Here is a 12,257-nt window from a genome sequence, read left to right as displayed (position 1 = left end):
GGAGGGAGAAGAGGAGGAGTGTGTGTGTGTCTGTGTATGTGTGTGCATGTATGTATGTATGCGTGTGTGTGTGTGTGTGTCTGCGGTGGGGAGGGGGGGATTGACCGGGTCCACTTAAAGGGAGAGGCTCCGGGAGGTTTCTGTAGCCGCCGGCGGGGCGCGGAGCGGGGCTGAGCGGCGCCGGGGCAGGGGAAGCGGCTGGAGGGAGCCCCTCGCTGTGCCGATAAATGGGGCGAGGCGGGGGTGAAGGGAGGCAGAGGAAGCCCAGTATCGGCGAGAAGCGTCTGAGCGCGCTGCAATGGCAGGAGCAGGTCTCGGCGGGATCCCGCTGAGGAGGAGGAGGAGGAGGAAGAGCGGCGGCGGCGCTCCGCGGGGCGGGATGCGGTCAGCGCGGGTCGGTGGCTGCGCAGCCTCCGCAGGTGCGGCCGCGGCTCGGGGCAGCCTCGCCGGCCCCGCTCCCCGGGCCGGGCACGGGGCCGGGCTGGGGGCGCGGCGGGTCCGGCCGGACCGGGGGCCGGCGGGCATGGCCCCGTTCCCCGCCGCCCGCTGCCGCCTCCCCCGTCCTTCCCCCAACTTGAACTTCACGTAGTTACCGGAGTTACGGCCGCGGCGCCGTCTGCTGCGAGGAGAAGCTGGGCAGGACAGCACCGGGCGGCCCCTCGCCGGGCCCGGGGCTGCCGCTTCCATCCCCCCGTCCCCGCTCCGGGGTGCGAAGTACTGCAACCCCCGCGCTGGGCCGAGCACTGGGGCTCAACTTCGGTGCCGGCCAGTGCCGGAGCCCCCGCTCCGGGCACGCCGCCCCCGCGGAGGAAGCGGGTCCGGGCGCCGCCGAGTTGCCGAAGCGGCCGGAGGAGACCGGGGGCTGGCGGCGAGCGGGGCGGGCAGGGCTGCTCGCCTGCCCGGCAGAGTTTCAGTCACTTGGTAGTTTCTCTGGGCGTCGCGGAGTTGGGGGGCGGGGGGGAGAGAGGGGTGGTGGTGTTGTTATTTGGGGTGTCTTTGATTGCTTGGGTGTTTGGGAGGGGGGATCCTGGAGGGGGTGGCTCAGCTTTTAAAATGTCCCTGGCTTCCTTGCTCCTCCCCTGGAGAACTGCCCGGTTTGTACCGAGGAGGGACGAAAACGGGGGCGGGGGTGAAGAGGGGAGAGGCAAAAAAACCCCAGATCTCCTCCAGCCCTCCCAAGTTGCAGCCCCTCCGAGCGAGCCCGTCCGTGTCCCGGGCGGGGGGGCGGCTCGGCTCGGCGGGCAGAGGGGAGCCCGTCCCCCGGCTGCGCCCCTCGCCACCCTTGCGCGCACAGCCGGGATGCGCCCTCCGGGCCTCTAAAGCTCTGTGTTTATTGTTGTGTCGTCCCGTGTGTCCCCCCACCCCGCTCTCCTCCCCACCCCTCTGCCCAGGTTGGAGGAGGGCTTAAAAGGCAGGTGTGCCGGAGGCCGCTCGCCATGTCCAGATCCGGGGACAGGACCTCCACCTTCGACCCCAGCCACAGCGACAACCTGCTGCACGGCCTCAACCTGCTGTGGAGGAAGCAGCTCTTCTGCGACGTGACCCTGACGGCCCAGGGCCAGCAATTCCACTGCCACAAGGCCGTGCTGGCCTCCTGCTCCCAGTACTTCCGATCCCTGTTCTCCAGCGGCGGCGGGAGCGGCGGGCACCCCCACGCCCTGGGGCTGGGGCCGGGCGCCCAGGACGGGCTGGGAGGTCCGCCGAAGGAGCCGCCGCCGCCGCAGACGCAGGAGGAGCCCGGCACCCCAGCCTCCTCCCCGGAGGACAAGCTGCTGGCCAGCCCGCGGGCCATCAACAACCTCGTGCTGCAGGGCTGCTCGTCCATCGGGCTGCGGCTGGTGCTGGAGTACCTGTACACGGCCAACGTGACCCTCTCGCTGGACACGGTGGAGGAGGTGCTGTCGGTCAGCAAGATCCTGCACATCCCGCAGGTCACCAAGCTGTGCGTGCAGTTCCTCAACGACCAGATCTCGGTGCAGAACTACAAGCAGGTGTGCAAGATTGCCGCCCTGCACGGCCTGGAGGAGACCAAGAAGCTGGCCAACAAGTACCTGGTGGAGGACGTGCTGCTGCTCAACTTCGAGGAGATGCGCGCCCTCCTCGACTCGCTGCCCCCCCCCGTCGAGTCGGAGCTGGCGCTCTTCCAGATGTCCGTGCTCTGGCTGGAGCACGACCGGGAGACCCGCATGCAGTACGCGCCGGACCTGATGAAGCGCCTCCGCTTCGCCCTCATCCCGGCGCCGGAGCTGGTGGAGCGGGTGCAGTCGGTGGATTTCATGCGCACCGACCCCGTCTGCCAGAAGCTGCTGCTGGACGCCATGAACTACCACCTGATGCCCTTCAGGCAGCACTGCCGGCAGAGCCTGGCCAGCAGGTGAGCGGCAGCGGGGAGGGGGCTGCGGGAGCGGGGGGTCCCGGCGGGCACAGACCCCGCGGGCCGGGGCCGGGGGCGGCGCGGCGGCCGGAGCGGCTGGAGGGGGGCGGCGGCGGGGCCGAGCCGCCCGCCCCCTGCACCGCCAAACTTTTCGTCCCCTCCCCTCGGCCCTCTGGCCGCCCGCGCGTTGGGAATCTGGGCCTGGGGGGATTTTTTGACCATAATGAATAATTTTTTTTTTCTGCCACAATGGTTTTCCTTAACAAAGAGTTACGTCTTTAAACTGTAATAGCCAAGTCCTACATCTGTTATTTTCATAAATAACTGTATCATCCATGCACGCCCTGATGTTGCTGATGGTGGGGTGATGTCCCTGGGTGTGCGTGGAAACTTGTGACTTCATAGTCCTTACATCTACGACATGTCAGTTATTTTCATTTAATAAGGTAATGAATCACGATGTCAAAGATTGACAATACAAGGTTGGTGTTAGGAAGTGAACGTAGTTTAACAAGGACTGAACATACACAAAATTTATTTATCTTTTTTAAAAATATGTTTGTACTTCATTCACAGATGGAAAGATAATACCATCTTCTAATGTTGGTATAATACAGAGATATGGTAGCACAGAAATCAAACCACACTTTGTATTATTCAGCTTATGATAAGCTTTTGGACTAATGGGTGCATACTACTAATGATTTGACAGCAGCAAGAAACTAGTATGTTAATAAATATTTTAAATAATACACTCTATTAGCATTAATGCAGAGGATTCTTTATGTAATGGGCGCTACTCAGATGGTTTAAGTTTGGAGATGGTGTGCCCTCTTATTATTTCTGGCTAGCTCACTGTGTTAGTGTTCTGTCATGCTTATCACCTTGTTGTCTAACTGATTCTCACTCTGAAATCAAAAACATCAAATACAACTATTTTGCAGCGTAAAGTATTTCTGAGATGCCACTGCTGTAAGTTGGTGCCTACCCTTTGCATTTCAACGCTCAAAAGTGATGACTTTCAAAAATGCAAACCCCATGAACTCCTCAGGCAAGATTCTGCATGCCACCGGGGGGCAAGCTGGTGCTCATGTCCTGGTGGATTGCTGAGATACCAGCCGGCTTGGTTCAGTGAAGATACCTTTCCAGCTTCAGTGGTCCATGTCATTTGAAGGATATGTAGTGGTGTTCTGACCACTGAATGCTTACAAATGTCATGGATGCTGCAAGAATCTGATACTGCTGGTGCTGGGAGCTGGCTTTCCCTGTAAGTGGGAGCATACACAAAGGGATTGTACTTTAGGTAGTCCTAGATGAGAGTCTAAGTTGCACTTAATGACTTACAAGAGACTCCAAATACCAGAAATGCTACTCTTTTTATTTGTAGTAGGTCTGCATGTCTGTGCAGACAGTGGTATTTCAGACACCCTTAACCACAGTGGGTGAAAACGTGCTGTCACCTTCCCAACTTTACTGTGTGTCTAATAACAGTCTTGTAACTAGCTTCTCTTAATTGTTCTTTAGTAGCAGTGAAATGGGAGCAAAACTGTTCAGATTTATTTATAAGCAGGCATTAGAACTTACTTCAAATGTTAAAGTGTTGGAGATGTTGGAATGATTACTAATGCAGAATGAAATTGTTATATTTTCATTTTTGGTCTTGGATGATATTCCTGGAAATTCATAAAGGCCACAAAGGCCCATCTTTGAATCTTAATCACTTTAAGATTTTTTCAGGCTGCCTAAGTGTACAAGTGACATCTTAAACATGAAGGAGGAAAAAAAAAGAAACATTCAAGACTACAGAGTTTTCCAGATTTATCCTCTCTGTTACTCATAGTTTTTCTAAAGTAGCAATTTTAACAGGTTGACATTCATTCAGTAAAATTTTAGGGAAGAAAATCTGCAAAGAGTTCCTTAAGTTACTAATTTGCAGAAGGAAATCTTAAAAGTAACTAACAATGAAGTACATGTGCAAATACATAAAAATTATTACACAGAAAAAGACTTCAAAACTCTGATTACTTTTTTCTGTGAGTAATGGTGACTTTGGTAATTTGGAATTTAATGAAAGGTCATTCACCAAAGATGCACATGTCTTTAGAAAGAGATTAACTTTTCCTCTTGTGCAGTGTAATAGCTCCTGCACAGTACAGTAAGGGTTGATGACAAATGCAAGCAGCCCAATGCCATAGCCACCTGTTTCCTGCATATTCAAGAAATGAGAATTGCACTCAGTGTTAGAATTTGCCAATAACTTTTCTGCATTTTTAAAAAAAAACTTAAAAGCACCTATGTTACTTATCCATATGCACTCTGGAGTACATTGGCATCATGGCTTCTTCTATTTCTTAATGGAAATAAATGTAAAGGGAAGCTCAAAATATGCTGATTCTCCTCTGAAATGTGGTCAGGGCTGGAGGAAAAAGAGATTTGGGCTCACAAGAGCCAGTCTGTGCTCTTTGAGCAAATTATGTTTTTTGTGCCACAAATGCAGATCCTGCAGTGCAAGTGATGCTGGGGTTAGAAGTACCTGAGTTGTCTTTTGTGCTGCAGTGAAAAACACTGTTTACCTACAGTAAAATTTTTTTCATGAAATTTCCTAAGAGAAGGTAATGCTTCAATGTCCTGATGTATTTTTGTACTATTAATTTTCAAGGTACAACAATTAAATGATCAGAATTTAAAAAGTTGAGGAATTATGTTCCTGCCTTGTGAACCTTGCTGTGCACTCTGAGGTTTAGGACTTCAGCACAGGGGATGGGTGTTTTGGCTTTGATTTGCCATTTCATCAGATGCTCAGCTCTAAGCAAAGTTAGTAATACTGTTGGCTCAGTGATCCTCACCTCACCAGGGCCTCAGCATACAAGCTGCTCTTAAAGCCTCTGGAGACAGTCAGTTTTGATGTCACTAGGAAAAATCATAGTTGATTTCAACTTGAAGTGGGGTGAGTGACCCTGAACATTAGTCTTAAATTATGTTTATCTGTCCTTGAAAGAGACACGTAGCTCTGTGCTGTATCCTCTTCTGTAGTTTTGGGAAGAAAATGCATTTCGATAGAGGAAAGTTCATATTCTGGACATTTATTTGACTCTAGGATCCTCACCAGAGTACTGAGTTGATGAAAACGTCTCTGTGTTTTATTGTGTAATATAATGTATTTTATACAATATATAGTACGTATTTTCAATTTTTTAAAAGTTTGGGGATAGAGCATTACCACCTGCAGCTCCTCTCACCAGCAAAGAGTGTTTGGGCTGGTCTGCCCCTCCCAGGATCTGCCGGCAGAGCAGCAAATACAGCTGCATACTTGAAGGCAGAGGGGACTGAGGGGAAGTAAAACTGGGAGAGAGGGGGAAATGCAGAAAAAAGAAAAGAGTTAAGATACCCCATGGGAGAAATGGGATATAAGTAGTGGAAATAGGACAGTACAAATGAGGCAAGAGATGAGAGAAGGATAGTTTTGAAGGCAGAAAAATGTAAGAATTGGATACTAGACAAGAAAGGAAATTAGCAAAAGAAAAAAGACCCTGGCAGATAAAAAGAAGATAGGGAATGAAACAAAAGGGGGAACACTAATTCTTGGCAGAAACAGTATCTGTTGTCAATGGCAGCTGAGTATTGCAGTTTCTGGAAAAGCTTTTTCAAATTTGGGGAGGAAAAATGGATCGGGATCAACCAGCTGACATAAGATAGAAATAGTCCTAGGCAGAAAATACAGAATTAAAGAGCACAAGAGAAAAGAGGGGAAATAAGGAGACAAAGAGATAAGAAGGCTAAGTCTGCCCGTGCTGTTTTATGGTTTCAGCAAAGTCCCAGCATGTACAGACCCAGCTGTTTTTTTATACTTTCGTTCCCTGGACTACTAGACGTTGGGGAGATTAGAAGTACAAGTTCTGGTCCTGCTAAAGATAGTTGTAGAACTGGTTTAGTTTGCGGGGTTTTTTTGTTGTTGTTGTGTTTTTTTTTTTTTTTAAATTTCATTTCAGTTGAAAGAGGGTGTCATCCAGACTCTTTAGTAGTGGGCAGTATTAGTGGAAGTGATAGCAAATTAAACAGTGACAGGTGATGAAGATATGAACAGTTTCATTCAGTAGGAAGATGATAACTGTTGAAGAAGGAAAATGCAAGGTACTGAACAGCATGAGACAGTGGCATTTATGTGGAACACATATATGCCTGATCTACTTTACTTTCTACAGAGGAGATTAAAAATTTGAAGAAACCAGTTACATCCCTTGGCAATTAAATAATTTCTTTCTTGCATACACTATTTGTCTCCAAATCTCACAGACCGTAGTTCAATTTGACTTCTTTTTCTACTGAGATTTTTGTAGAATCTCAGCAGGACATGTTTGGTGGTTGTAAAAAGAAGTGTGTGTGTTTTTTCATTGAAACTCTGTCTTCTGGTTACAGCCACCTACCTGTCTCTTTGTGGTCATAACAGCAATATTTTGATTTTTAGCTAATATTCTTATTCATGATCAATTGCAAGTGAGAAATACTACAGATCATGAATTTCCATCATGAAATGGAAAAACACATCTTAAAATGTATGTGAATTATTAAGTTTTGCATTGCAGTATGGATGAAGTGGATGTGAGACTCTGGTTTGTTTTAGTGAGCTTTGGATCAGTTTTTATGTGCCTGAATTAATATCCGGGAATTGTACATGTGCCAGGACTCTCTCAGCTGAGCTGCAGAAGGGAGACTGACACATTAGAGGCTGTGGGGTAGTGAACCACAGACCTGTAGTCAGTTTAATCCTAGTTAGTCTCACCTACTTTCCTTACTTGCCTCATGTGCATTCATTTGCTCATGCTGAAGTGTACGTGGAGAGATGCAGAGTTTCCAAAAGGGTGGGAGGCCTGGAGCTCACATTATGGACAGATAGAGCACCACTGTGCTAAAAGGAGTGCTGTGGGTCGGGAAAGTCCTTGGGAACCTTTTTAAAGATTCATATGTCCTGGCTGGTAAAATCCTTGAGAGCTGCAGAGGCGTAGGTGACAGATATTTTTTTGGGTCAGTTATAGTATTTCTTAGGAGAAACATAATTTATGAAGAGCATTTAATGGCCTTTTTTATGGACAGCCATCTGTCCAACAGCTGCAGGTGAAGAAGAGTTCCCAGGCACATTGTGCAGGTACTTGCTCTGCCAGCCAGTTTCCCAGTCAGAGACACTACCTTGGAATAGTGTCCTCTGTGAACTGGCAGTGCCTCCTGATTCATGTCCTTAAATGATAGGGTTCTTCCCCAGATCCCATCTACCGAACTTTATCTGTCCCCTCTCTGGCATCCTCTGTTACCCCAACTCATGAGTGTATCTGCATCTCCAAGCTCTTTTTCTGAGGGGAAATCTTTCACTGCATTTCAGAACAGCTTGTTCTAGAGGCAAAATTAAACTAAGTTTAAAAACAAGTAATCTTAGTAAGCCATGCAAACTGATGACAAAGTGCCTTCAAAAATGGGAACTTCTTCCTCAAATGCTAGAGCAAAAATGCCCCTTTCCACCACCTGTGACAGTCTATATAGCAGTTTTACAAGTCATGCAGGTCCCTAAAAGCAGAGCTGTCACCATGAGCTCCTGCGCTGTTCTTGCTCATTATTTGGCAGCACAATCCATCTCTGTCCTGTTGGGAGTATGTAGGTCACAAATGGTGCAGAGCCTTCTAGACAAATAAGTCCCATTTCAGACAAAATCCTCCTGGAATGATTTTTGCTTAGGATGTACCTTTTTGCAAATGGAGTGCTGTAGGATCATGGTGAGCATCAGACGTATATGTCTTTGCTACTGGCCTGAGACTTTATTGTTCACTCTTTGCCCAGTGTGCATCACCTTCATGTGGAGAGAAGAGATAGAAAGGAGAGAGTCTTAGAGGGCATGTTGTGGCCTGGGGTCACTATAGTTTTTCTCTTTATTGCAGAAGAATATGGAGGTTCTGAGTCTGTAACTGCTGAGCAGTAAATGGAACAGAGCTGTGATGGTGTAATTGTTTGGATTTGTACTTGAAGAGAAAGCACAGAGAACCTTGGGGGCAAGAGGAGTGAAGAGAGGTAATGTAGAACACAAAATAAACAGAAAATAGTTTGTCAGGAAAAAGCTTCAATTCTGATAAACTCATGTTATGAAAAAGATGGTATAATCTGTAAAAAACACTGTTTCATCTTTTCAAACAATTCCTATGTTTTAAAAATCCAAAACATTTTCTAATCAGAGCAAGGTTTATTATTATCCTTTGCTCAGCATGGCCTGGAAAGATTGAACAGGGAATAGGAATCCTAAAAGAAGGGTTTGAGCTGGACTCCCCTGCTCTGTAAATATCTCTCACGTTGATTTTGTTGAAACAGATTCTTTCTGGTATTACACATTTACCAAAGGATAATCTAAAGAAATTGAAGACTATGGAAAGTCAGAAACTATTGGTGGATACTTCCTGGCATAATTTTTAACATTTTTTGCCTCCCTGAAATTTTCTTTAAAAACTGTCATGCTTAGTACTTAGTAGTCAACATTTGCTGTATTCTTGGAAAGCAGACAATAAACTGAGCAAATATTGTCAGCTGCCAAGTTCAATGGAAGCAGACGGTTTGCAGTGAAGCTGGAAGTAAATAGAAGTTGGTGCCACAGTTGGTTCTTCCTGTATTCCCCAACTGATGCCTTCTTTCAGTTAAAAAAAAAAAAAAACAAAAAACAAACAAACCAGTGGAAAAGGTAGCAAGTCATACCTTGAGTGAGCTGGCAGCAAGGTGTGTTTCTTTCCTTCAGCTTCCTAAGGAAAAGGAGCTTCAGCTGGAGAGAACACAGCCTCTGATGCTGTGTCAGCCTTCTGTTGACATGGACATCAGACACAGAATCTAATTAAAAAGGACTTTCTTGGCTTTACAAAGTCTGAACTTCAAAAAATAAGAGTTGGTTGAAATTTCCTAGGGGACAAAAATGAAAAAGATGATTTGAGGACTTTGAAGCATTCTATAAAGCATTTCCATTTTATAACCTCTGTAAGAAAAATTTAAAACAAAACAAAATAAAACAAAACAAAAAACCTCAAAATAACCAAAAAAGGGAACCAGCAAACAAACCAAACCCAAAAAAAGGCCAAACAAAATTATTTGAAGAAGGGAAGCAATTTGCAAAAGTACTTATCTTTGACATTTTCTTTTTTTTTTTTTTTTTTTAATTCAGGATAAAAATAATTACTTAAAGGTTTTTTAGAACTTCTGTCAGTGAGAAAAATCTTTGAGTAGTTTTACCAAAAATAATCATGACACGGGAGATTTTGTGTCTCATTCACCAATTGGCTTTGCTAGTAACATTCCTCTGAATTCACTTCCCTTGCAGGGCTCCAGATACTCAGTGTGTGGCTAATGCTAGATATCTTTAGCATTCAGATTTAGTAGTGCAAGGAGGCAAAGATGAGAAGGACACTTCTCTGTGTTCTTCCAAAGGAGAACTGGATAGGTGTCACTCTTCCAGGATAGTTATCACTTCTAAGCTATGTGTTACATCAGAAGCTTTTACCCCAAAAAGGAAGGGATATTGACTTTAAAAAATATTCCATCTAAAAGCTCAAGCTAACTCTTAAATATTAATTTAGAGATCAACAGTAGTGGGATTGCTTTCCTAAAGAAAAGTGGGGTTTTCAGAGTTTCAAACAGATTCTAAGTTATTTTAATACAGGGGATGGAAAATTGCCTGATAACTTTAGAAATAAAGGAACTTTTAACTTGTAAGGTAACTCTGTAACAGTTAAGTGTGGCCTGCCAGGTAAAATATTCACTTACTCTTAGACTTCGGCTTTTAGAAGGAAAAGGAATGATTACTTTTAAAGCAAATATTAACTAATTCTTTTCTGTGCTTTTTTTTTAAAGTATTGGACAAAACAAAAAAATTCTAGTCGATTCAGAGGAGAAAATCAACAATCAATGTCGGCAGCAAATCATTCTCAACTTAGTATTTGTCTTCCTAAACTTAATTCTGTCAGTGGTCAGCAACATGTATTAAATTAATATCCTCTTCAGTGAACATTATTATGAGCTCTGCTGCAATGAAAACTGGGGTCTTCTGCCAAGCCTGCCTATATGGAGAATAAAAAGATGAAAACTAAAATCTTCACTATAAGACTGGTTTCCAGGTTTTTAGTATTTTTAGAAAGTTTCTCCACATCCTTTCTAGTGTGCCTGGGGCAATAAGTGCAAATTAGAAGAGGCAAAAAAATCCATTCATAAAGCAACTTCCATACATTCAGCAAATTTTTGAACGTTCTTTGAACTGAAGAACTAAAAAAATTATTGGTCATAATTTGCAAGAGACTTTATTGTGCTTTATGTTTTGACAAAATCAGGATAGTCTTGATGTCTTTATCTGTAAGGAAAAAGACACTATGCAGGACTTGATCTGTTGACTGTGAGAACTCAGGTTCTTCCCCTAGCACTGCTGTAGGGTTAGGAAGAGATTCTGGATGCCTATTCATCTATAGGTTATGATGTTTGTTAATTCATTTTATGTGATGACAAAACCTCATAACATTCCTTTGTCCAAAATAACTTTTACATTGTACCTTATGGCTTTCATCGAGTTCATAGTTAAACTCCCGGATAATTAGATTTCCTCTCTATTAAACATGTGTTACTAATCATGGCTATCTTTGCAGTCAGCTATGGAAGCCAAAATCCATTGAAATGAGCAGTTTTCGTATGATACTTTTGTTGTACTGAAATGCCCATCCAGGAGCTGGGAAGGTAATTGTTGAAAATCACATCCTATGTTCTGATGGCAAAACATTTTTTTTTCAGTCATGGGCAAATGGATGCTTGCAACATTTGTTCAGTTTTGCAGACTGAAACTAAATTGTCAACTACATTTTTTGTTGAACACAGCATCTCTTCAGATGGCTTTTGAGAAGGAAAGGGTTGCTAAAGACCATCCTGGTTTCTGAAGGTGAAATTAAGTTTTTGGTGCTTACAAACAAAAGGTCTGCAACTGAAATGTTGATTGGGATAGTATGTTTCTCTTCTTCTATTACTAAGGTTTGTATCTAGACCTCTCTGAAATAATTTATTTCTGCTGCAGGTTAACACAGCCCCCTTTTCTGAGATTCTTGCTACTTATTTTGACATTATCACTGACAGACTCTGGTTTCTCAAATCCTTTGATGTAATGAGATATGAGGATATAGATAAATTCACCATGCATTCACCTGCCCTTGCTGGGTCTGTGCTGGTCTTATGGCTGATTTTTGTTGTGCTTGAGTTCTGTGGGAAAACACCTGGAGTTCAGTTTGGCTCTGCTGTGTTTAAGGTCAGCACTGAAACAGGAGCAAGGATGCCATCATATCTGTCAAGTCCCTGCTCTGAAGAGCTACCCATACTCAAAGCCATGGTGATAGCCTATATGAAAATATAATTACGAGAAAAGTATAGTTGAACACTCATTTTCTTTTTTTTAATTGATGACCATTTGTATGTCTTAGGATGCACTTATTTTTCTGATGTGTAACACTACACTGGATGCATTAAGAACCACAGGATTGCCACTTCATGGTTGTATTCTTTCCTTTTCTTTGCATTCCCTAATGCAGAAAGCAGAGCCTTAGTGCATTGTTTAAAAACTGGAAGAGTCTGGAGCAAACCTGTTGTTGAGGCTTGTTTTCTTGCCAGCTTTTGTAGAATGAACTTTTACTAATTGCCCAGATAAGGAAAACCTACCAGTGCAAGATTGATGGATATGTTAATAAAGAAAAACAATGTACAAGAAGAGTATTTCCCATTCACGCGTTTTCTATTAGCATGAGGCCATCAAGGTTGCAAAAGAGTAGGAGTGGTTGTCAGGACTGTTGAGGTCTCTTACAGCCTTTTCTACTGATTTCTTGTGAGTCTATAAACT

The 12,257-nt window shown here is 44.7% G+C and overlaps 1 protein-coding gene across 3 annotated transcripts in view; it reads left to right on the top strand.

The window, feature by feature from the left end:
• Window positions 1-12,257, top strand: part of KLHL14 (kelch like family member 14) — a 60,659-nt gene that overhangs the window by 735 nt on the left and 47,667 nt on the right. The window contains exons 1-2 of one of the 3 annotated variants that reach the window (XM_021525724.4): window positions 178-419; window positions 1,392-2,374. In XM_021525724.4, the coding sequence (XP_021381399.2) occupies window positions 1,437-2,374 (938 nt within the window). In that variant the 5' untranslated portion in view covers window positions 178-419; window positions 1,392-1,436. Of the gene's footprint in view, window positions 1-177; window positions 420-511; window positions 922-1,391; window positions 2,375-12,257 lie in introns of those variants that run through there. The other 2 variants (XM_085572063.1, XM_085572062.1) reach the window with 2 other exon arrangements.

Source organism: Lonchura striata, chromosome 2, assembly GCF_050655825.1.
Source record: "Lonchura striata isolate lonStrDom1 chromosome 2, ASM5065582v1, whole genome shotgun sequence".
In the NCBI taxonomy this organism is placed as follows: domain Eukaryota; kingdom Metazoa; phylum Chordata; class Aves; order Passeriformes; family Estrildidae; genus Lonchura; species Lonchura striata.
This window is presented reverse-complemented; position numbering and strand designations above follow the sequence as displayed.